Source organism: Ictidomys tridecemlineatus, chromosome X (genome assembly GCF_052094955.1).
Source record: "Ictidomys tridecemlineatus isolate mIctTri1 chromosome X, mIctTri1.hap1, whole genome shotgun sequence".
Taxonomy (NCBI): domain Eukaryota; kingdom Metazoa; phylum Chordata; class Mammalia; order Rodentia; family Sciuridae; genus Ictidomys; species Ictidomys tridecemlineatus.
Genome location: NC_135493.1, coordinates 68,312,822 through 68,339,925, shown reverse-complemented (window position 1 = coordinate 68,339,925; position 27,104 = coordinate 68,312,822). Strand labels below are relative to the sequence as shown.

The following is a 27,104-nucleotide window of genomic DNA, read 5'->3' as shown; positions in this document are numbered from 1 at the left end:
AATAAAAAGAAACTGGAAATAAAACAGAAATGAAAGTGGTAACATTGCCACCAATATTATAGCATTGCAAAGGATTTTAAGTAAACAGTATGAAAAAATTATGCCAAAAAATTTGAAAACCTAGAATAAAATGGACAAATTTCTAGGAATACACAAGTTATCTAAACTGACTCAAGAAAAGATAGAATCAATGGTCCTATATGCAAAGACATTGAGTCAATAATTAAAAATCTCCTAATGAAGAAAACCCAGGACCAGATGGCTTCACTGGTAGTTTTTATCAGACCAGAATTAAAACTAATCATTTTCAAGCTGTCCCCCAAAACAGAAGAGGAGCAAACACTTAGTTTCTAACTCATTCTACAAAGCCAGTGTTTATACTGAAATAAATCTTGAAATGACAGTATAAATCCAGACCAATATACTTCATGAATATATATGAAAAAATTCTAAATAAAATACCAGAAAACTAAGCTTAAAGGTTTTCTACACAAATATCAAATAGAATTTATCCAAATGATTCAGTGTAAAATTGTTATATTACATAATACTAACAAAATGAAGGGGAAAAAAACAAATCTCAACTAAAACAGAAATTCTTTTGACAAAATGCAACATCATTTCATGATTAAAAACTAGAAGTAGAAGGGAACTTTCAAAACATAATAACAGACATTTATGAAAATTTTCTATGACCAAGAGCAAAACAAGATGATCCCTTTCACCACTGCTATTCAACATTGTACTGGAAGATGTAGACATAGAAATTAGACAATAAAATGAAATTAAAGAAATCCAAATTGGAAAGGAAGAACTAAAATTATCTCTGCTAACAGACAACATAATCTTATCTGCAGAATGCTCTACAGACACCCCATACACACACACACACACACACACACACACACACACACACACACACACACGACAAAAAAAAAAACTGTTAGAACCAATAAATTCAGAAAAGGTAAAATCCTATAAGATAACAATGAACAATATTAAAAATGATAAAATACCTGGGAATAAATTTATGCAAGCAAGTGAAAGACTTGTACAATGAAAACTATAAAAATGATGAAAAAAATTAAAGTTACAAATAAATGGGGAAAAACCTCTTTTTCATGGGTAGGAAGATTTAATATTTTTTTAAAGAGAGAGAGAGAGAGAGAGAGAGAGAGAATTTTTAAATATTTATTTTTTAATTTTTGGCAGACACAACATCTTTGTTTGTATGTGGTGCTGAGGATCGAACCCGGGCCGCACGCATGCCAGGCGAGTGCGCTACCACTTGAGCCACATCCCCAGCCCAAGGAAGATTTAATATTGTTAAGATACTATTACTACTGAAAGCAATTGCTTCAGTTAACTTTCCCTTGCTGTGACCAAAATACTTGACAATAACCATTTAGAGGAGGAATAGTTTATTTTGACTCATGGTTTCAGAGGTTCAGTGTATGGTTGGCTGGTTCCATAGCTCTAAGCCTGAGGTAAAGCAGAATATCATGGCAGAAGAGCAGGACAGAGGAGAGCAGTTCAAGACACTATAACAAGGAAGCAGAGAGAGAGAGAGAGCTCTGCTCACCGGGGACAAAACATAAACCCCAAAGTTATGCCCCCAGTTACCTACTTTCTCCAGCTGTATGCTAACTGATTAGAGTTACCACCCAATTGATTAATGTATCAGTAGATTAACCCAGTGATTAGGTTACAATTCTTATAATTTAATGATTTTTATCTCTGAAAATTCTTATTTTGTTTCACACATGGGCTTTTAAGGCAAATTTCATATCTAAAACAACAGAAATCTACAGATTCACTGAAATCCCTGCCAAAATCAGCCTTTTTTTGGCAGAAATTGAAATCCTGTCTTTATATTTATATGAAATCTAAAAGTTTTCCAACAATCAAAACAATCTTTAAAAACGAAACATAAAGTTGTTGGACTTGCACTTCTATACTTCAAAGCTTACTACAAAATTATAGTAATCAAAACCATGATTTCTCACATAAAGATATACATAAACCAGTGGAATAAAATTGAGAATCCAAAACAGAAATCTGTCATGTATAACTAAAAAGAACAAAATAAAAATACCCACGTGTGGCCAATTTGTTTTTTTGAAAATGTTAGGTTCTTTCTTACCTTAAACCGTATACAAAACAATTTGGAAAAAAAAAACATTTTGAAGCACATCAACAACCTAAAATATAAGACACAAACCATAAAATACTTAGAAAGAAACATAGGTATAAATTGTCTTGTCCTTGGGCTTAATGATGCAGTTTTAGATGTGACACAAAAATCATAAGCACAAAAGACAAGAGAATAAATTGAAAAATTAAATGTAATTGAATTTAAACACCTTTATGTATCAAAGCTCATTATTAAGTGACAGCCCACAAAATGAAGGAAAATATTAGCAAATATTTTATCTAATAAATATTTACTATCCCAAATATATGGAGAACTACTAAACTCAACAACAAAATGACAACCCAATTATAAAATGGGCAAAGTAAGCATCATTCTATTTTGATTAACACAGCTAAAGCTCTGTCTAGAACTTTTCACACCAGTTTGAATAGAAGTAATAAGAACTAACATCCTTGATTGCTCCTGACCTTACATGAAAAGCTTTCCATCTTTTGCCAGTATGAGGTAAATAGGGAGCCTACATCATGGGAACAAATTTTTACTCCTCACACTTCAGATAGAGCCCTAATATCCAGAGTATACAAAGAACTGAAAAAATTAAACAATAAGATAACAAATAACCCAATCAACAAATGGGCCAAGGAACTGAACAGACACTTCTCAGAGGAGGACATACAATCAATCAACAAGTACATGAAAAAATGCTCACCATCTCTAGCAGTCAGAGAAATGCAAATCAAAACCACTCTAAGACACCATCTCACTCCAGTAAGATTGGCAGCCATTATGAAGTCAAACAACAACAAGTGCTGGCGAGGATGTGGGGAAAAGGGTACACTTGTACATTGCTGGTGGGACTGCAAATTGGTGTGGCCAATTTGGAAAGCAGTATGGAGATTCCTGGGAAAGCTGGGAATGGAACCACCATTTGACCCAGCTATTGCCCTTCTCGGACTATTCCCCGAAGACCTTAAAAGAGCGTACTACAGAGATACTGCCACATTGATGTTCATAGCAGCACAATTCACAATAGCTAGACTGTGGAACCAACCGAGATGCCCTTCAATAGATGAATGGATAAAAAATGTGGCATTTATACACAATGGAATATTATATAGCACTAAAAACTGACAAAATCATGGAATTTGCAGGGAAATGGATGGCACTAGAGCAGATTATGCTAAATGAAGCTAGCCAATCCCTAAAAAACAAATGCCAAATGTCTTCTTTGATATAAAGAGAGCAACTAAGAACAGAGCAGGGAGGAAGAGCAGGAGGAAAAGATTAACATTAAACAGAGACATGAGGTGGGAGGGAAATGGAGAGAAAAGGGAAATTGCATGGAAATGGAAGGAGACCCTCATTATTATACAAAATTACATATAAAAGGTTGTGAGGGGAATGGGAAAAAAACAAGGAGAGAAATGAATTACAGTAGATGGGGTAGAGAGAGAAGATGGGAGGGGAGGGGAGGGGGGATAGTAGAGGATAGGAAAGGTAGCAGAATACAACAGTCACTAATTGGGCATTATGTAAAATTGTGGATGTGTAACTGATGTGATTCTGCAATCTGCATTTGGGGTAAAAATGGGAGTTCATAACCCACTTGAATCTAATGTATGAAATATGATATGTCAAGATATTTGTAATGTTTTGAACAACCAATAAAAAAGATAGATATATATAAACAGATTAGAGAGCCCAGAAATGAACCCTTTTACAATATGATTAAATGACCTTCAATGAGGTCATTTACCAAGATCACTCCATGGGGGATATGATAGTCTTTACAACATATGATGCTGGAAAACCTATTTATCAACATGCAAAAGAAACTTTGTCTTAAAACATATGTAAAAATTTACTCAAAATAGATTAAAGATCTAAATATAAGACCCCAAACTATAAAAGTAGGAGAAAATGTGGAGGAAAAACCTTGACATGAATGATTTTCTTGGATGTGACACAAAACACACGGACAATAGAAGTTAAAGGAGACAAATGGGACTACATCAAACTTACAAACTTTTGTGTAGCAAAAAAAAAAAAAAGGAAAAGAAAAGCAGGATGCATCAATGCCTAATCTGAAATTATACTACAGAGCTTTAGTAACAAAAACAGCATGGTATTGGTATCAAAATAGACATGAAGACCAAGGAAACAGAATCAAAAACACAGAGGAAAATCCACATACCAACATCCATCTGATATTTGACAAAGGTACCAAAAATATATCTTGAAGAAAAGCCAGGCTTTTTTAACAAATGGTGCTGGGAAAATTGGATAGCTAAATGCAGAAAAATGAAGCTAGATCCCTATCTCTCACCCTGCACAAAACTCAAATCAAAATAGATCAAAGCCTTAGGAAGTAGACCAGAAACTTTACACATTGCTAGAAGAAAACATAGGGTCAGCAGTCCTTCATATATGGCACCAAATTCCTTAACAAGACCCTCAAAGTGCAAGAAGTAAAACCAAGAATCGATAAGTGGAATGCCATCAATGTAAAAAACTTCTTCAGAATGAAGGAAACTATTAAGAGCAATGAAGAGAGAGCCTACAGAATGAGACAATGTCTTGACCAGCTATTTTTCCAATAGAAGATTAATAATCAGAATATACAAAAAATTCAAAAAACTTAATACCAAAAAGCAAACACCCCAATGAATAAATGGGCAAAAGAACCAAACAGAAAAAATGGCCAACAAATATGTGATAAAATGTTCAACATCTGTAGCAATCAGGGAAATGCAAATGAAAACTACACTAAGGACTGAGGCTGTAGTTCAGTGGTAGAGTGCTAGTCTATAATGTGTGAGGCACTGGGTTCAATTATCAGCATCTCACATTAATAAATAAAAATAAAATAAATGTATTTATTTTACATCATAACCATATCATACATTTACATATGATATATATTTATATATAAATATATACTTATATATAAGTATATTTACATATACTAATATATTTATATATAAATATATAATTATAAATTCATGCATAAATATATTATATATTTACATATACCATGATTCTATACTTAATATAAATGTAAATTTGATACTTATATTTAAATGCAAAATAAATATAATTTACACTTATATACATTTAATTTACATTTATTTATACATATGCATTTATAAATATATAATATACATTATGTATTTATAAATATAAAAATATTTTTATATAATTATATTTATTAAAATACTTAAATACATAAACATATTTACATAAATATATATCTATGTATCATATATTTATATATTATTATATAAAGTAAATAACATGATATATATATACAATATTAAGTATATATATATATATACACACACACACACACACACACACATAGCCAATAAGTACATGAAAAGATGCTCACCATCATTAGTAGTTAGAGAAATGAAAATAAAAACACATTGAAACACTACTTCAAACCTACAGAGATGAGTATAACCAAAAATTTGGAAAATAGTAAGTATTGACTAGGATGTGAAGGGAATTGGGATTTTCTTTTTTTTCCCATGTATTATCTCTCTGACCTATCTCCTTTCACTTCATTAAAGATTTTCAATGAAATTGGTAAACACTATACATTTGTGGAAAGAGAACTAAATTGAGTATCCACAGGGGATTGACTCCAGGTCTTCTTTTCATACATCATTGGTGGAAACATAAAATCATGCATCTTCTATGGGAAAACAATGCAACCATTCCTCTCAGAAATTTTTAGGTAGAGCCAAGGTTATTCTAAAGTTTATATTAAAAGGCACAGGACCTCAGATAGCTAAAACAATATTCAAATGTGAGAGTAAAATTGGGTGAATTACTCTGATAGCAATGCCTGAAAGACACATAAGTACACTGAAAATATATATAAGCAGATATTTATAGTAGCTTTATTCATAATAGCCAAATATTAAATGCAGTCCAGGTGGATCAATAATGAAACAAATCATGCTACATAAATACCATGAATCCCACTCAGCAATAAAAAGTAAACCCAAACTTGATACACTTAACAACTTGTATGAATCTCTAGAGTATTGAGTGTAAAGCTACTTATAACTATCTATTCCTCAGTATTTATCCAAAAGAACTAAAACAGCATACTGTAGTGATATAGCCACTTCAATGTTTATAGCAGCAAAACTCAAAATAGCCAAATTATGGAATCAACCCAGATGCCTGTCAATAGATGAATGGATCAAGAAAATGTGGTATATACACATAATGGATATTTACTCAGGCATAAAGAAGAATGAAATTATGTTATTTCCTCACAAGTGGATAGAAAAGGAGAAAATCATGCTAAGTGAAATAAGCCAAAGTCAAGACTCAACTAGTTTCTCTCATATATGGAAGCTAGAGCAAAATAAGGAAAAGAAGGTAGTGGGGGAAAGGATTCGATATCAAAAAGATGCAGGGAAGTCTATTGGAATGGAAGAGGAAAAGCAAAGGGAAAAAGGATGAGAAAGCGGAAGAAACATGGAATGATTTAACAAAATTCTGTTATATATGTATATAAATGTACCAAAGGAAATTTCAGGTTTATGGATATGTACAAAGTACCATTCAAAAACAAAGAAGATAAAATAAGGTCAGTTGAGTAGAGGAGGGAGAAAAGGGGAGGAAAAGGTGGAATGAAATCCTTATATGTATAATTGTGTCAAAAAGAACCCAAATACTGTGTATAATTATAATTCTCTAATTAAAAAAAAACTAATGACAAAACATTTGAAATTTATTTATGATGGTTCCATTTATATATTTTAAAATAATAGAAATGGAGAATAAATTAGACATTTACAGAGATTAGGGATCAAGGTGGGAGTAGTAGGAAGGAAGTGGATGTGGCTATTAAATGTAGTATGATATATCCTTATTGGGATAGAACTAATCTGCATATTGTCTTATATACATATTTTACACATAAGAAACTACACATGATAAAATATGTAGGAATAAATAAGTATGTGCACACATTCATAACCACAAAAAAGTACAAGTTAACCTAGGAAGATCTGAATAAAATGTGTGGATTATATCTAAGCCAATATCAAACTTATAATATCATACTGTAGCACTGCAAGAGTGGTAAAGTGTCATGGGATTCCTATTAGTTTTACAATCTCACTTGCATCTATAATTATCTCAAAAACACACTGCAATCTTGCAAGTTTTTTTTCAAGAATAATATCTTATTCTGTCAACTGTAGTACTACAACAGCTTATTTATTGATGGCTAATCAACCTTGCATAAGGTCTCTGATAATGAACAGCTATAGGCCACTGGCTCAAACTGATATTCCTGTTTTTCAGAGTCTCTGATCAATCTGGGACACCAACACATATGAAAGGAGCCATCAGGCCTCCTGTGAGCTCCTGGACACCATCAATATTCAAAAAGTCTGCATGACCAACCATCTCATGAGTGTGGTAGACTAGACAGATACAAGCTTGAAATAATTGAAGTAGCTGTTTTCCCTGAGAAACAATGACATGGAGGATAGGATAAGTTGATTCAGAGCCCTAAGAAGGCTATGACCATATTCTCTGAGGCCCAAAACATAAGCAGAAGATAAAATTAGACCTCTGGGATACATTGTAGATGAAGATCTGAGATTAGCAGAAAGAAGGACTAAATTAGTTGCCCAGCAAGGAATGATATGTGCTGCTCCTTGTATAGAGCGTCAAGTCAAAGCCATCAAATATCTCAGAAATGTAGGACTTTGCTTTCAATGTGCAGATTCTAAAACTGAATAAGCATGGGAAGCAGAGCAACTAGAGCTTTATCCCATCAAATCTCTGGTCCCCTTGTTATTATCTAGGTGTGCTAGGTTCATTGTCTCTGTTCAGAAAAGAATTGAAGAACAGGACACAGAGATAACAAGAAGAAGTAGGTTTATTGCAAAGGTGACAGAGATACAGAGAATAGACTTCTATGAAGAGAAGTGGCCCCAGAATTGGGAATTTGATTAGGGAGTTTTGGCCTGTTGCTTTTTAAGATCTCTGGAATTTCCTACTTTCCTTATCTCCTCCTCTGTCAACTTTCTCCTCACTACTATTGATTGGTGCCCCCTCTATCCATGCATCTATTTTAGTTTTTCTACTGGATTCCTCACTTAGGAGCACAAGTATGGAAGTGTCTGACTGGGTCCCCCACTTGTGTCTATGAGCACTTTCGTCAAGCAGAAAGTTGACCTCATCAGAAGACTCTTTCCATTATCCTTTGTTCTGGCTCTGCCTGTAACCACCTCACTTGCCATCGTGTACTGATTGCTTAAGCCCCTCTACATCTCCTACACCCTCGGTAGATTTTATTTTTTCTTGATTGGAATTTTCCTTGGTGATTAATTATAAAGGGAAATAGAAGTACTTATTTATTGATGGCTAATCAACCTTGCATAAGGTCTCTGATAATGAACAGCTATAGGCTACTGGCTCAAACTGATATTCCTGTTTCATGTCTTAGGGTTAGTGCTCTGTATAGAGTACAATCCATTTGCAGGAAAATTCATGTTATAATTGTTTTTGATGGGATGTAGAAACACAGAACCCTGAAATACCTCTGAACTCCTTTGGGAGATTAACATGAATACAAAATAACCATAGGCATCCAGGGTACCTTTTAGTTATGGCATTTTTTGCATATGTGAAATAAAATTTTTTCCATGCCTATTTTTCCTATATTGTTTTTTTTTTTTGTATTAGAAATTGAACTGTGGCATGCTTTACCACTGAGTACATCCCCAGTCCTTTTTAACTTTTTTTTTTTATTTTGAGACAGTCTTGCTAAATTGCCTAGTCTGGCCTGGAACTTGCTATTATCCTGCCTCAACCTCCCAAATTACAGGGATTACATCTCAAGTAAAGGCCATCCTGCGAGGTTAAACATTCTAATCAATTCCTTTGCCATAGAGGGGTGAGAAAATGAAAGTGAGGATGGACCCAATGACAGCTATAGAAAAATTCAGATTCAAAAACCAAAAGCATATAGCTAATTCGAAAGTCATGGGCCAAGCCTATAGCCTTGGTGTCCTTCCAACACTTGTACAATATAGATTCCAACAATTAGCCCCAATACTTTTTAATGTCTATTCAGGATGTGATCAATGCCTTTATCCAGAAGCCATAAGTCCCCAAACTAGTATACCTAAGAGGAAAAGCCTTCCACCAGTTTCCCCACTTGCAACACAGGAATTCCATCTTCTCTAATTTAAACATACCTTTACTCCTTTTTAATGAGATACTTCACTCTTTACAGTACTTTAATAAAAACACAGATGCAACTTTTTGTACACATATAGAATTACACCTGATAGAATATTAACTCTTAGTAACTGTGCTTTTAGGTTAAGACCCATAAATAAGCAATCTTAAACCTCTTTTTTTTAAATTGCCAATTTATAAAAACACATTTAATAGACCCAAGTATATGTTACCTTATGGAATTCAAGAAGTCAAGAGTACTTGAATTTATATTTAATTGATGTTTTAGAATTTTAACTTTGCAAATTAATCAGATGTCTCCTCTAACACACATTTAAGAAAATTAATCCCATTTATGTTAAAACTATTTTACCCATTTCTAATTTAGGTTACCCATGAAAACCAAAGTATCAAAAAAGTATAGTTAACACTTTAAGTCAGTTATTCCTGCCAAAGAAAAAACACTTTAAACATTTTATAGAAACTGACACAGTAATTGGCTGGCTGTAACAGTGGTCTACCTCATGCTTTGAATATAGATATTGCTGCTGTGCCACTGAGTTGGGGTTTTTGTTTGTTGGTTGGTTTGTTTTTTTACTGGGGATTGAAGCCAGGGGCACTTAACCAGTGAGCCACAACCCCAGCCCTTCTTTTATATTTTATTTAGAGACAGGTTCTCACTGAGTTGCTTAGGGGCCTCACTAAATTGCTGAAGCTGTCTTTGAACTTACAATCCTCTTCTTCAGTCTCCTGAGCTGCTGCAGCAAAGCTGAGACTTATTTTTAAATGGACATGGTTTTCTTTTCCTTTTCTCCATATACTCCTTCCCAACCTGGGGGCAGGGAACAGGAACACCTTTTCCTCATGCTAGGCTGAATTATCTGTCTCTGAGTACACACTCACCAAGCAATTATAATTTAAGGGATAGTGCCAGATGATCTAAGAAATATCCATTTCCCAAATTAACAAGGGAATCACAATCCCCTCACAGGGAACACCTGTAAGGAAGCCTTTTAATAGCTTCTTTAAAAATCCTTTGTTGTCCCTTATTGGCAGAATCACAGCCTCTGGGACAGGATCTCCTGTGCCCCTCTCCCACCAACAAAGCAAAAAATCCTTTTCCTCTATCTTTCAAATGCATGTCCCTGCCATTGAATTGGTATCAGGGCAAAATACAAACTTTCAGTAACCTGGTCACCTAGAAAAACATGGGAGTCAATAATTTCAAATGCATCTTTATACTTACCAATTTAAATTGACCCCTTTTTTTAAAGTTTTTTTTTTTAATTTTTTTTATGGAACATTTCATGAATTGTGGGTCATCCTTGTGCAGAGGCTATGCTAAACTTCTCTGTATCATTCTAATTTTAGTACATGTGCTGCCAAATCAAGCACTTTGTTGAAGTTTTATTTAAGTCACATGAACTGAAAGGCATTTAGATCCATTCATTAAATTTATGAATACTCTTTTATCTATAAGCCAATTTTGATACCATGTACATGACATGGACACAAACACATATATAGACACGACATACAATACATAGATTAAAATAGAGCTTTGTCGGTTGCTGTGGTACACACCTGTTATCTTAGAGTCTCAGGAGGCTGAGGCAGGAGGACGTGAGTCCAAACCAGCCTCAGCAACTTAGCGAGTCCCTAAGCAACTTAGCAAGACCCTGTCTCAAAATGAAATATATTAAAAAGGGCTGGGGATGTGGCTCAGTGGTTAAGCATCCCTAGCTTCAATCCCCAGTATATAAAAAATAAAAATAAAATAGAGCCTATCACATATTTTCACAGTATGACCCAGATATGAAAAGGGCTCAAAGGAAAAAAAAAAGATTTGTTTGTATGGGTACTGTTGGTTGTTCTTCCCTGTCCCTAGGCCTAAAATTTTTATTCCCCATTTTTTTCTTATATGTTCATATAATTAAAATGTATCGTTTGTACTCAACCTACCCACCCCCACTTTATTGCAAGTTTCTTGTATATTCTGGACCCCTATATGCTCAATCTCACTAGCTGTTTCTTACATACCCCCCCACCGCATTTTCTTGGGTGTGATCTTGTGTTTCTGAATACAGTCTCAACTGCTTCTTTTTAGTGTTTTTTGCACTAAAGTCTTAGTCACACTCATATAATTTCTGGGATGTCCTGACAACCAAGGGAGTTCTTCTCTTCCAAGTTCGAGAATAGATTTTCCTACCTTGTTCCATGCACAATGTTACCGAATCAATGCAGTAATTGACTGGGTCCTCTCCCTGAATTGCCTATCCACATCTGATCCACTTCAGATTTGGGGTGCTTTGTGGGCCTCAGGGTGGCCTCTGTTCTGAGGCAACCACAATGAAACAGTGGGATTCTTTTCCTCTGAGGAGGAGAATTCCCCACACCCCCTAAGCAATATATGGAGCCTCATGGCAGCTGCCAAAATCATTAAAAATACTGAGGTGCTGCAAAAAATAAAACCCTGTTCAAAAGTGTGTGGGCAAGGCAAACTTTTACTTCTGCCAGAAAGTCTTGCAGCTGGAACCTGATTAGCAAGTGCATCTGACCGGGCAGTCCTCCCACTGATATCACTAAGGTAGCGCAGTCCTTCACCCCTGTTGGAGGAGTTTGGGGCTATAATCTATGCAGTTGGCTAATTTTTAAATTGAGGCTGGCAAAGGGATGGGCTATAACTAAAATGGCTAAATTTGGATCCAATTAAGTCTACCTAATATATTCTGAAAATGGATCCCCGGACTTTGTAAAAAATTCTTACATCAGTATGGAAGCTTCCACTTCATGCTGTCCTTCTCACTCCAGGGAACTGGGGAAGAATGGAGGGCAGTATGTTACTAGGCCTTAAAGAAGGGAAAAAGGATATGCAAAGAGATTAACTTTGGAGGAAAAGTTAAAGAGACTCAGCATAGAAGTTGGTGTACTAGGTGAGGCTGGGCCTTCTCAGGCCTCTTGTTGAAAAGCTGGGAACTCCCATAGCTCATAGAACTCACCTCTGTGCCCATATGAGTGGTGCAGGAGAGTATGTGAGGACATGTTGTGAACAGAAGCCCCAACCTTCCCAAGCACCTGTCTATCTGTCAGTTCTTCCAGGATTTCCCTGTGGCTGGCCACCCCCTCTAGCTGGGATCACTCCCAGAAAGGCACTGGTAAGATAACATGTCCTCAGGAGGCGGGGTGGAGGGTAACCTAAAATTAGCCCCTTGAAGCAAGTCAGCCTTGGGACCAACTACTAACCTTTCTGCCAGGGTGTTAACAGTGGAAACAGAGGGCCCCTTCTACTCTAGCCCAGGGCAGTAGGGGCTCCCCATGCAGGGTCCACCAGGGCCCAAGTATATCGAAGAGGCACAGAGGAAGCAACACAGTTCAGTGTGGCCTCAGGCCGAAGTCTTGTGAGTACCCACAACCTAAGACTCATGTCTGTGAGCCTGCCATTTCTAGAGTCTGGGACCTGGGAGTGCTTAGGAGGTCTGTAGGCAAAAGCCTTCATAAGGGAGGAAGAATACTATGACAGCTTTCTGCTTTGTCTGTCCCAAGAAGGTGTGTCTGCTCAGGCTCTTGTGTCTACATGGACCTACTTTCATATGGGCATTTGCTATTACATACTACAGAGAGGGTGAAGGTTTTTGTCCTTGTATGGTGTTTGAAAGTCTGTATGTATGTGGGTCTGTGCAGTTTAGTGGGCTTAAAGGCATAAGGACAGAGCTTATCAGGGTGGGTGGAGGAAGGTAAAACTTAAAAATAGTCTACTAATGCTTGGAGAAGTGTGCTAGGTCCTATAGAAATAAAACTCTCTCCTGTAAGAGTTTTTACATGGATTTACAGATCCTGAGAGGGCCTTAGATAAAATACAAAGGGTTCAGAGACTTGAAAGGGCAAACAATTACCTTTTGCCTCCTAACACAGTAACCTCCAACTGAAATTTACCATTTCTTTCAAGGACAAATACAGGCAGTAAATGGCTGTAGTATTACCGGTTCCTGTAACTTGGTCACCAGAAGAAATCACAGACATTTTATATCATATTACAGTGTGGCAGAGATCTTGAAATGTCATTTATGCACATTGCCACTTAGAAATTATTAGACCTCATTATTTAATGTGTTAATAAATAACATCAATTACTATGTCATGCAGTTTTTAAAATATTTTATGGCAGCATTTGAATGCATTTGATTTCCTTTAACCCTATATATTTTATTTTTATTCACAAAAAAACATAGTTAAAGGAGTCGACAGACTTCACCTGGCCAATTTAACAAAAAAGGTTCAAAACTCCTGCACTTTTGGGTTTAGCAAGGGACTCCTTGTATATAGTAGGCACATTATAACTCTTTGATTAATAAACCAGAACAGGGTGAAGTCAGGCAATATTAGCTGTCTACATCTAATGCAGATAATTATGCAAGTGCCATTATAAAGGCAGCTAGCTTGATTTCCCTCTAGGAGTTCATTATATGGGCTCTGCTGTGGACTCATGTTACATTCTAGGTGAATGCATCATCATTTCTTCCACTGTACCCTGCTCTTTTCATCTCCACAGACCCAAATCCCTAAAATAAAATAATAAAAAAGGGATTCCCAACTGGTTATCAGAAGAAACAATTCATAAAGGAAACTTCCAGTACCAAAGTCTCTGGAATTCAACATGACACTCAAAATCTGAGGATACTGGGAACTGCAATGCAACTTTGCTTGAAGAAAAGACTTGAGGAGTCTTATTTGCATTTTATATTGCAATATAAAGAACAGATTGGGAAGCAGGAAGACCTGAATTATATTTCTGGCTCTGGTATTGCCTTAATATAAGTTACCTAGGAAATCTCTTTCCTTCTCCAGCCATAGTTTCTAACCACCCAGAAAACAGGGATAATGTTACCTATCCCACCCCATAAAATAAGTTTGAACAGCACAAGATTATAGGTGTGTCCTGGATTTTTTTTAAATGAGACAACAGTAACAGCTGTGTGACCTTGTGAATGTCCCTGCTCCCCTCTGAACCTTGATTTTTCCATCTCTCAATTGAAGAAATAAAATTAAATTGCCTACAAGGTCTACTACAACTCTGAGGAAGAACATTAAGTAGAGAGAAATAGCCATAGAAACTGAAGACCTAAGTAAAAATCATCATCATAGTAAAAACAGTGATTGAAAACTATGTTCAGATATTATTCTAAGCAATTATTTTGTATTAACTCATTCAATTCTAACAACACTTCAAAAAGGTACTGTTATCCTCCCTTAAGAGATGAAGAAATGGGAACATCTAGAGTAAATGATCTGCCCTAGATCACACAGTTACTAAGTGGTAGAGCTGTGATAGAAGCAGGAAAGCAGAAGTTTCCACTATCCCATATGGTTCCCCATGTACCCTGGGAACAAAACAGACCTATACAGCAATTACAATAAAATATAATGACTGATACAGTGCTATAAGAACACACTCAGTAGGAAGTAACTCAGCAGAAGAAAATGCATGTGGCAGAAAGAAGCACATTGTATATGGAGAACCATCTTTTTCTTCCCTTATCACTGGATTCCAGATTATAAATAGAAGAGTAGTAAGAAGTAAGGCTGAAGAGTTTGGCCAAGATCTATGAGTATAGCCAAGTCTTTTGGGCTATGCCCTAAAAGAGTGGGCATCATTAAGGGATTTAAAACAGAGGATTGGTACAGGCCATATTTGCATTTTTAAATTATCGTGTTAGCCACAATGTTGAGAAAAATGGAAACTACCTAGAAGACTATAGTAACTATTGTGACAAAAGATGGTAGGGGCCTAGATAAAGCCTCCCACTGAAGATGGATATGGGATGGATGGATAGAGGTCTATAGGAGGTAAAATCCAAAAGACTGAATGGGATTGAATGTGAGTGGGGCAAAGAGGTAAGAAGACTTGGATGGGTTCTGGGGTTATATATTTTGTTGATTGGGTACATGGTGAAGAATTGACATGTGGATTAAGTTAGGTGGTGGTGGTGGTGGTGGTGGTGGTGGGGGTAGTATACTTCTGAACTTGAAGTGCCTGTAGAAATTCTGTGGATTCATTCCTGGAGATGAAGAGTTTCAGGGTGGGAGTGGGGAGTGGCTTGGAGTGATGGGTTTAAATCATCATTGTAAAGATAAGCGCTAAAGCTCTGGGGACTGGAAATCAGGTGATGGAAGGCAGAATGAGAGAGTGCTAGCCAGAAAAATGTGGGTTGAGTTGGTGGGAAGAAGTGGTCAGTAGAACAGAAGTCCCAGAAAATGTCAGAAAGATCCGAGAAACATGCATTGAATTTAGCCATACAGATGGCCTTTTAAATAGCTTTCTCCATATGTGATCAATGTAGGTAGAGCCAGACTGCAGAGAATAGAGAAGGGAATAGGGAGTAGGAAAGTAGTCAGTAAATAACTGGATACTACTTATCTGTAAAGAAGGGAGAAATGTAGAGAAAGGTAGCTACAGAAGTCAAAGATCTATAGAAGTTTTGGAGGTTTGTTTCCTAAGATAGATGAGGGGGAGAAGTCAGAGAAAGGAGATTGAAGGTGCAGAGAAAAGAAGGTAACTTTTGAAGATCTAATATATGGGCAGTTCTCTTTATTCTAAAAGCTCCAGGAATTATGTACTATAGTTACTATCCTATAGATAAGGAAAATGATACACAAAGAAGTGAAGAGACTTGCCAAAGTTTATACATTAGGAACCAGGGATACTAAGCTACAAGCCTAATTCTACCTAAACACAGTCTTATTCCCATTGTACCCAGAGAATGAATAATCAGACTATATATGGAGTTGATACAGCCAGGTGGGGAGGGGCCTAAAGTTGAGAGTGACCCCACCCACCCACCTCACAATTTTCTTTCTATGAGGTGGGTATTTGAGGTCCCCAGTTAACAAAGAGGGGTGGAGTGGACAGTGAATAAAAGGAGATGTGAGGCCCTGAGACCCCGGCTGCAGGGTATGGGAGAGTAGGGAGATTTGAGCTCTGAAAAATCTACCAGCTCACCCTGATGACATTACAAACTGAGGTGAGTAAACATGAATTTGGAGAATTAGGAATAGGACTGGTAAATCAGGGGTTAAAATGAGTCCATCACTGGGTCATGAGTGAACTTGGGGGCCTGAGGACTATAAGGGGAGAAGAGTTGAGGGTTGTGTCAAGGCTCCAGGCTGGATTTGGCAGAAAGGATAGGTAAAGGTTTTAGTCAGAAAGATGGAGATGCAGTGTGTTCTGAGGAAGTGTTGGCAATCAAAGGGACTCCTTGATTGCAGTGGTTCTGGGAAATAAACTAGATGTATCAGAGAGAACCTGATCTGGAAACTTCAACTGCCATTTCTTTCCTTTATTTTACTTGAAGTGTGTTTATTGTAATACCACCCCTTCATTTATTTAATCAGTAAATATCATTCGACCTTCATTTTCTGGGCATCTCTGCTTGGGAAGCATGGGACCTGAGTCTGAGAGGAAGTTACAGAAATCTTGGGAGAGGGAGATTTGGTCAGATATGAGTAGTTGTGAAGAAAGTGAACTTTGTCTAAAAGGTCAAAAGGCAGAGCTGAGGGTCTGCTTCAAGAGACTGATGTTAGAATGCTCAGGAATGACACAACAAAGCACTGCTGTATTGGCCTAGCAACTGCCAGGTCTGGCGCAGGGCTCTGCAGATAACTAACTTCATCAATCCACATATTCTAATCTGAGGAAGATGCATCTACTAAATCCTCAGCCATTACATAGGCCCTACTGGGAGTGGAGGAATAAAAGATGGACACAGGGTCCTCGCCCTGGAGCTTATACATTAATACAGCACAAGTGAGTGAAAGTGTGGTATACAAATTCACAGGTAGAGTCCAGTTGTCATCTTTTGGAATCCCTGAGTAGGAAGAGGTCAGGAAAGGCTTCCCAGAAGTAGGAGTTTGAGAGGCAGTCAGAAAAATTATATGCAAAGGAACCAAGCTCTGAAATGCCCTGACCTGTTTTGAAAACTATTCCTGGGGCCTAAAATAAGACAATAGCGGTAGGAGTGAGAAACAGGAGACCCTGACCATAAAGGACAGGGAGCAAGAGGTTAGAGTGGAGATTGACATTCCCAGTTTTTCATAAGTACCCTCAGTTTCTCCTCGCTTTTTTACCCATAGATCTGGCATGTCTTCCTCCTCATAATGAAAGTAGTCCTGTTACAATCAGCCAAAATGAACCTCATGGATATCACCAAGATCTTCTCCCTCCTGCAGCCCGAAAAAGAGGAGGAGGACACAAACACTGGGGAAAAACAGGCTCTCAATCAAGCAGTGTATGACAACGACTCCCATACCTTGGATCAGCTTCTACGCCAGGAGCGTTACAAACGTTTCATCAATAGCAGGAGTGGCTGGGGTGTTCCTGGGACACCCTTGCGCTTAGCTGCTTCTTATGGACACTTGAGCTGTGTGCAGGTCCTCCTGGCACATGGCGCTGATGTTGACAGTTTGGACGTCAAGGCACAGACACCACTTTTCACTGCCGTCAGTCATGGCCATCTGGACTGTGTGCGTGTGCTTTTAGAAGCTGGTGCATGTCCTGGAGGTAGCATCTACAACAATTGTTCTCCTGTGCTCACAGCTGCACGTGATGGTGCTATTGCCATCCTGCAAGAGCTCCTAGGCCATGGTGCAGAGCCCAATGTCAAGGCTAAGCTACCAGTGTGGGCATCAAATATAGCTTCATGTTCTGGCCCTCTCTATTTGGCTGCAGTCTATGGACACCTGGACTGTTTCCGCCTGCTTTTGCTCTATGGGGCAGATCCTGATTACAACTGCACTGACAAGGGCCTACTAGCTCGTGTTCCACGACCCCGCACCCTCCTTGATATCTGCTTTCACCATAATTGTGCGCCAGAGTATATCCAGCTGTTAATTGATTTTGGTGCTAATGTCTACCTTCCATCTCTCCCTCCGGACCAGACCTCTCATGATGATAAAGGTGTTACATTGCTGATACAGGCCCGAGGTGAGTAGTGAGCAGGCCATCCCCATAGACCTCCTAGCTTTTAGGTCCCAGGGCCCCAAATCACTCTTCAAACCAGTCCTCTGGGATGAACTGGAAAAAAAAAAAAAAACTCCATTTTTCTCCTTTTCTTAGGGCCCAGTGGAGAAGAGGTTACTGATTCAATGTTATGGAAAGGGTCACTAAGATGAAATGGTGGGGGGGAACCTCATGCTACATTTCTGGTGATGGCTCTGCAATGGCTTTTTTCTGACCCTGAGCAGGGCCTCTAGGCCTCAGTGCGTTTCCACTGATACCATATATTGGGGGGTGGGAAAGGGGACATTTTCTTATAAGGGAGAAGATGTTAAAGCTCGAACAGCCAGGGAAGGGAGATGTAGCTTGCCCAGGAGAATTACACTGAGAATTGCTTCTCATGTCCTGTTTCTCCTTGCTGTAGCCACTCCACGGTCACTCCTATCCCAGGCCCGTTTAGTTATCCGCAGAGCCCTGCGCCAGACCTGCCAGCCACAAGCCATCGACCAGCTGGAAATTCCCCCCGTGTTGATTAGCTACCTCAAACACCAAACATGATCTTGCAATGTTTCCAGGAACCCATGATGCCTCCAAAAACCACCTAAGGACCCAGGTAGCTGTAGGGCACAACAACCCACTCAACTGGAGCTGTCCTCCCATATTATCCTCCATGATTAAATCCTCAGCAAAAAGTCTTGGTGGCTACTATGTCTGACATGTATGTGGGAGAGGGTTGAAGAAAGGGGTCTGATTGGCCATGGGATAGAATGGTACTGGTCTGATATTTGCCATGCAGAGGAGTCTTGGCCACTGAAAATCCCAAAGACAAAACTAACCCAATGGCTGTGCCTACCCAACCAAGGCCCTCTACAGAGTTTGGAGCTTTGTTACCCTAGATGAAAGGTCCTGAAGAATCCAAGTGGGTGGAAGGGTAACATCATCAGCTCACCCAGTCCTGTGGCTCACTTCACTTCTCTGTATGCTACAAGGCAAGTTTTCAGGGGTTGTTCACCAGTCTCTTAATACTTTCAAGCAAATGACCAAGGTGCCCCCCCATTTAGTCACCTTGAATTATAAGTTGCATTTCCACTAGTCCACTTTAGAGTCAGGATCAACTGAGAAGCCAGGCATGGTGGCGCATGCCTATAATCCCAGCAACTTGGGAGGCTGAGGCAGGATGATTCACTAGTTCAAAGCTGGCCTCAGCAACTTAGCAAGGCCCTAAGCAACTTAGTGAGACCCTGTCTCTAAATAAAGTAGAAAAAAAAGGACTGGGTTGTGGCTCAGGACTTAAGCACCCCTGGGTTCAATCCCCAGTACCCCCCACCCAAAATCAATTGGAAAAACAAACAACCAAATATTTATGACAGAGAATCAGAGATTTAAAAGCAGAAGATAAATAGGTCACATAGCTGATAGGCAGGATAAAAAATTAACTCAGAGATTAGTGACAGCAGAAAGCTAATATCACCCCTAGACTTGAGCAGTATTTCCAGAGGACAGGGACAAGGATCACCTTGTAGAAAGTGTCACAGGTATGTCCATGAAAGCTAGATCCATAGAGAAAACAGGCTGAGCACAGCAGAGGAAAAGAAGAAATACCCTCTCTTTTTCTTCATTCTTGCCCTCTAGTATGTCTCTTTCCTTGGAGAAAATGGAAATCAATTAATTTAATTTCCTGGGAAACAACTTCAGAGGTCAGTCCCCTTGAGGTACAAGGCAGAGCAGTGGGAAATAAAGAATGGAAACACAGTGGGAGGAGGTGTGTGACCTGAGCTGGGAGCGGGATTCACACAGCAGAACTAGAAGTATGCTGATGGCAGAAACCATAGAGAAGACATAGCAGAGCCACCACCTGAGGCATAGAAGGCAGAGAATAAGTATACAGGCTTCTCCATTTTTCCTGTCCTCTCATTATTCCTCCTACTGCTTGAATTAAGCCAAAATTGATTGACTTGGGAGCCTAGGAAATGCAGTGTTCAGATTCCCACTCCCATAATATGGAGATGGGAAGAAGGGCAGGGACAGAGGTAAGCAGGTCCTGGATCAACACAGATATTCACCCAAATCTAAGCACCTTTATTTTGTTAAACCTTATTGTATTTCCCCTGTAAAACTATGAGTGAGGATGTGGATGAGTAGTGAAAGGGACACAGGATGAAGGGGTATATGAGAAGCACCTTAGATGTTTAGAGGTCTTCATGGTAGCTTCCTTGACAGCCCCCTATATTATAGTCCCCTGACAAGGGGAAAGGGAAACAAGACATGGGACTTAAACTGACTTGTCTCTCCCCTCTTTCACCTCTCCCATTCTCACGTACCACTACATCCTGAGAGACTTCAGGAAGTAAGGAAGGAAAGGAAGTAAGGAAGGAAAATTAGACATGTCCCTGCTCCTGGACCCATTTCATTCTTAAGTACTTTGGAAAGGGCTGGGGTGTGGCTCAGTGGTAAGAGCACTTGCCTAGCATATGTGAAATACTGGGTTAGATCCTCAGCACTACATAAAAATAAATAAGTAGAATAAAAAGTCATTATGTCCATCTACAACTAAAATTATTTTTTAAAAAGTACTTTGGAGAGTGGTACAATAGTTTGTCTTCAAGGAGTGTGAGAGTTGAAGCACTGTAAACACATAGAGCTTCAGAGTAGGCATCCTACATTTCTTTTGGGGGGGATGGGTACCAGGGATTGAACTCAGAGCCACTCAACCACTGAGCCACATCCCCAGCCCTATTTTGTATTTTATTTAGAGACAGGGTCTCACTGAGTTGCTTAGTGCCTCACTTTTGCTGAAGCTGGCTTTGAAGTCATGATTCTCCTGCCTCAGCCATTGGGATTACAGGTATGTGTCACCACACCTGGCAGACATCCTACGTTTCAATCTGGGTTCCTGTTGGGTGGTTTGTCCAGGATCCCACTCCTGACCCTGCCCCCTGTCCCAATAGTCAAGGCCTTTGAGCCTTGGTCAAACTCGGCAGCTCAATCTATAGGCCCTTGGGAAAATACACCCTTCAAATGGGGCCCAGCCAGGGTAGTCTCTTCATGACATGATGGACTCATAAAAGCATGTGGATATTCTAGTTATTTTAAAGGACTTGATTTTGAGAACATTATACGAGTGTACCAAATACTAGGCAAAGAGGAAGGGTTGAAACAGCCTCTTTTCTACACAAGGGAACTGAGAAACTGATAAAGTTAAATGCCTATGTTATTGGTGGCTCAGCTCTCCCACACTACTCCCATCTATCCTTCCAGTTGTCTGTTCTGCTAGTAGGCAGAGACAACCTCAAGGTCAGGTACCTTAATTCTTTCCCTTTCTCATGCCTCACCATTCCCATCTAGTCAATGGTCCAGTGTTTGAAATGAATCATCTTAAGTTTTTTTAAAACATTTTTTTAGTTGTAGATGGACATATCTTTATTTTATTTATTTATTATGTGGTGCTGAAAATTGAACCCAGTGCCTCACATGTGTGAGGCAAGTGCTCTACCACTGAGCTATAACCTTAGCCCTCATCTTAAGTTTTGATGATGAATCTTCTAAGGTGATTTTTTCCTAGGAAGTATGAAGAGGAAGCAGAAGTGATATTACTATTCCTGGAGTAAACCTTTCCCTTATTTGTCACTGATCCCAAGTGAGAGCTTAGTCTCCCCATTTTCCTAGCTACTCCTACCAGCTTTTAGGAAGACTAAGTCTTAACCAGTTCAGGTGAGTCCTAACCCCTTCCCTCCTTCCTTTTCTCTTTGTTTTGTCTCTTCCTTACCTTCCTTTATATTTTTCCTTCTCTCCATCAGCCTGCCTTCCTCCTTCCTTCCTGATATGGTCTGAATGTGGACATCTGCCTAAATTCAACTGTTAGAATCTAATCCATAGCATGATGCTATTACAGGTCGGACCTTTGGGAAATGATTAAGTTATGAGGGCCTAATTTTCATGCATAGGATTAATGGCCTTATAAAAGAGGCTCCAGCAAGCTCTTTTTACCTCTTTTGCTATATGAGGACACATAGTTGGCACCAACTAGGATGAATGGGCTCTTATCAAACACAGAATCTGCTGCTGTCTTCATCTTAGGCTTCCCAGCCTCCAAAGCTATCAGCAATACATGTCTGTTGCTAAAGCATTTTGTTATAGTGAAAAAGTGAACCAAGATAACTCTCCTTTTTCCTCCTGACATTACCATAATCCTGAGTCTTGGCTCTGCTTTGCACATACCATTGATCAGTCTGCACTCTCTTGTAATGGGAAATTTCTTTTATTCAGGAAAATATCTCCCAAATGACCTGTGGAACTCCAGAAATAAGAGATATCTTCTTAACCTGCTAAATTGATTGAAAGCTTGATGGAGGAGGTGGTACTTAATCTTGGTTTTAGATGGTTGAAAGGACTTTATTTATCAGAAAGAAAGAGAAACCATATTAATTGAGGGGAACTCATTGAGTAAAAGCATAAAACTAGAAAAATGCAGGGCAGTTTAGGTAACAAGTTCAGTTTGTTTCCAGTTGGGTGTATTTGAACAAGAGCTATTTGCTAGGGACTAGACTTAAGAGGGTAGTGAATATCCTTGTATTTTGGATTAAATATTTTAGCTGTTAGAACGGGACATGTACAATCATAGGAATGACTTACTGACCATATGGAGAACATTTTCTCTGATTCCCATGACAAATCTGGCAACATTCACTTAACTACACTCTTAGGGACAGAGTAATTTGCCTATAAATTATCTGTGGGTCCATCATTTCATTTACTTCTCAGAAAAACTCTGGTAGGTAGAACATTTTTGCACAGATACAGATGGCACTGGGGATAGTCTAAAGGGGCTGGGGTAAAAGAATGGGCTTATGGCAGAACAAAAGCTCTCCTTTTCCCTTCATAGGATTCAATGGAGCTGGTTATTTCCAAATTATAATGGAGCTTCACTTTCCTCCTAGCCCTGAGAAAAACCTACACCTCTGTGATCAAGTCAATAATCATCTGCTTCATCCTAGTAACCCTGGAGCTCTATCCACCTACAGGCATAGAAGACATTAGTTTCTGGCCACTAGCTTGCTTGATACCTGCTACTTTAGCATTCTCCAAGTAGGCTTCCTTTTCTCAGTAGAAAAACAGTGGCTGGGTGAATGGTACCATGTTGTCCAGTGATACCTCCAATGCCCTGGTCTATAGTTTCTTCACCTCCTTAATTCTTATACTAGCATCCATTCCCTATTTTAGCACACTTGGCCCCACCAGGAAATGCAAGTCCCCTTTTGTAGTCAGAATTTTCTGCTTTTCCAGAAATTGTATTCCTGAAACCCAGTGGTTTGACCCCACAGAATCTCCTCTTTCACTCAACAAATATTTGCTAAGTACCTACTTCTGTCCTAAGCACTGTATTTCAGACACCACATGAACCCTACTTTCTCTCCATTTACCCTGTCCCTTGCTTTATCCTTGCCTACCTTTTCTTTTTAATTGCATTTTTAAATTTGAAATTTATTTTTAACTGATACACAAAACACAAAAATTCACATGGGGTACTATGTGATGTTTTAACACATGTATTTGTTGCATAATGTTTAAATCAGGTTAAACAAATCTATCTCCTCATTTATTTTGTTTTGTTTTTATGGTACTGAGAATTGAACTCTGAACATCATGCATGCTATGCAAGTGCTCTACCACTGAGGTACGTCACAGCCCCACCTTTTTTTAAAATTCTGAGACAGGGTCTTGCTAAGTTGCTCAGGTCAGCCTAGAATATGTGATCCTCTTGCCTCAACCTCTGGAGTAGCTAGAACTATTGGCATGTGTTACCACGCCCAGCTCACTTATCATATTTTAGTGAAAACATTTAAAATCCACTCTTCTAGCCTTTTGAAATACACAGTACATTATCATTATCTATAGTCATCCTGATATGCAATAAAATACCAGCACTTACTTCTCCTATCTAACTATAACTTAATACTGTTTAATACCAACGCTGTAAAAGCCCCAGAATATTGTTTACCAATTCCAAAGAATTCCAACAACTTGGAATAATCAACTCAGAGGGTTTGGACATTTTATTACTTGTGTATTTCTCGGTGACAGCAGGCAGGGACAATATGGAGGGCAGCACTCTGCTGGCAAGTGGTAGGGAATATAGGATAAGTTGTATGCCTACTGTGCAGATGGATTACTTCAGATATTTTATGAGTATATTCCTTTACTTCACAACCAAGGTCATTTAGCTTTGATCCACACCTAATGATTGGAGATGAGAGAAGTGACCAGTTTCCTTTACCCTTAACCAGGATAATATATACATTCAAGAACAGCAAGCCTTCCTCGACATTGACTCGTGTTAAAACCCAACAAGTGCCCATTGGTCAACACTGACTTGTGTTAAAACCCAACAAGTACCCATTGGTAAACCTCTCCCTGACATTTCTTCTCCTCTACTGTTCCCTGTCTCTGGTGATCATCATTCTACTCTCAACTTCTATGAGATCAACTCTTTAGGATTCCACAAATAAGTCAGTGTATATGGTATTGTTTTTCTGTGCCTGGCTTATCTCACTTAACAAAATGATCCCCAGATTCATCTATGTGGTTAAAAATGACAGGATTTCATCTTTTTATAGCTAAATAATATTCTATTGACTATATGTACCACATTTTCCTTATCCATTCATCAGTTGATTCTGTGTTCAATCACTTCAGTCTCTCATCCAGTAACATCCTCTCTCCTAAGCCCAGGATGATGAATGCCATAAAATAAATCAAAATGACTAACACAGAAATCTAAATAGATAAGAGTAGAATAATGGTTATCAGAAACTGAGGAGGTAAAGAGGACAGAATGGGAGTTGTCAATCAAAAGAAAGCATGTTTCAGCTAGACAGGAAGAATAGGCTTTAAGATCTATTTTTATAGCAAGGTAACTACAGTCAATAATAATGTACTACATATTTCAAAACAACAAAGTAAATTTTAAATGTCTCATCATAAAAAATGATGGACGAGATGATGAATACCTTAATTAGTTTGATTTAATCTTGCCACGTTACACATGTATCAAAACATTACATTATACATCATAAATATATGCATTTGTGATTTGTCAAGCCAAAATAATAAGTTTTTAAAAAGAAATATAAATACTTTCTATCAATCACTTATTATGTGCCAGGAAATATGCTAAGTAATCACTTTAAATGAATTAACTCATATAATTCAATTGTCCTGCCTTACTCATGCCCATTTTGTAGATAAGGAAACTGAGGTGCAGTGAGATTGAGTAATTTGTTCAAAGTCACATGGCTAGGAAGCAGGATCTCACAAAATTATAGAATGAGGTTGCCATATATGTTTAGGTGTCAACAAACCTGGACCTTTATCAAGTTGATATTCTCTGCATTAGCTATTTCAAAATTCATCCCATATTAACAAGCTTGCTTGAACATCCCCACCCCCACTACTGTTTTACTCTTGCTGTCAACTGGGAACATTTCTTCCCACATCCCAGAATAGGTAGAAGGCATTAGGCATGATAGCTTCAAAAACTACTATAACAACTAACTCTACTGAATCCACCCATCCTTCCCTCTTGTTTTGGTTCCTCCTCCTAACCAAGGCTAACTCATCTGTATTCACTATGGATCCCATCCTCTACCCCTATCCATGGTCTCCAACCTATCAACTATCCTGTCTCCTATGTCTTCTACTGGATTGACTTCCTTCTCAGCTTTTAAATGAGCTCACATCCTTCCATCTTATAAATATAAACCTAAACCTCAAATACTCTTCTAGCCACCATGTTATGGTTTGAATATAAGTTGTCACCCAAAAAGCCCATGTCAGTCAATGCAGAAATTTTCAGAGGGAAAATGATTATGAGGGCTGTAACCTAATCAGTGAACTAATCCATTTGGAAAATAATACGAATGGATTACTGGGTAGTAATTGTAGGTAGGTGGGTTGTGGCTGGAGGAAGTAAGTCACTGGGTGACATGCCCTTGGGGATTATGTTTTGTCCTGGCTTATCAGATTCTCTCTCTGCTTCTCTACAGCCATGAGCTGAAAGCTTATCTCCATCATACCTTTCCACTATGATGCTCTGCTTCACCTCAGGCTTAGAGCACAGAACCAGCTGACAATGGGCTGAACCTCTGAAACTATGAGCCCCAAATAAATATTTCTTTCTAAATAATTCTTGTTAGGTATTTTAGTCACAGTGCTGAAAATCTGATTAATGCATACTACCTCTTTCCAATCAAACTTCTGGAACAAGGAGGCTGTATATATTCTTCCTTCCCTCACCAACAATTCTCTTGATACCCTACTATAGTGTGATGGTTATCCCCACTTCTGATCTAAACAGCCTTACCACACCACCAGTGAATTTCTAGAGCCATATCCAATGATACATTTTCTACTTTGATCTTCCTGTACCCCAAAGTAGCATCTGACACATTCTTGGCAACACTATTTTTCATAAAACCCCAGTGTCTTCCTTGGCTTCAGGAGAGAGACAGCTCTCCTGGCTTTGGCCTCACCTAGCCAATTCTTCCCTCTCAGGGCTTTGGGGGCTAATTTCCCTTACTCCTCTCTTCTTTCATAGCTATCATCTAATATGCTATTATGAAGTTCAGCCATTTCTATCTTCTGCGTACATCCAGAATCCAAATACTTCTCACCACCTCACTGCCTACACTGTGATTTGAGCTACTATCAGCTCTTGCCTAGCTCATTATTAAAGCCTACTTCCTG

At 38.5% G+C, this 27,104-nt stretch overlaps 1 protein-coding gene, 1 long non-coding RNA gene and 1 other non-coding gene across 3 annotated transcripts in view; 1 reads left to right on the top strand and 2 right to left on the bottom strand.

The window, feature by feature from the left end:
- Window positions 1-27,104, bottom strand: part of LOC120889005 (uncharacterized) — a 410,936-nt gene that overhangs the window by 381,474 nt on the left and 2,358 nt on the right. The gene's annotated exons all lie outside the window — the stretch shown is intronic.
- Window positions 10,663-10,768, bottom strand: LOC120890942 (U6 spliceosomal RNA). Its single transcript, XR_005735417.2, has one exon. It is a non-coding gene; the product is annotated as a U6 spliceosomal RNA (small nuclear RNA).
- Asb12 (ankyrin repeat and SOCS box containing 12) lies at window positions 17,348-19,057 on the top strand. The gene is made up of 2 exons (XM_005335215.4): window positions 17,348-18,350; window positions 18,787-19,057. The coding sequence occupies exons 1-2, from the start codon at window positions 17,525-17,527 to the stop codon at window positions 18,918-18,920; spliced, it is 960 nt and encodes a 319-aa protein (XP_005335272.2). The 5' UTR covers window positions 17,348-17,524; the 3' UTR covers window positions 18,921-19,057.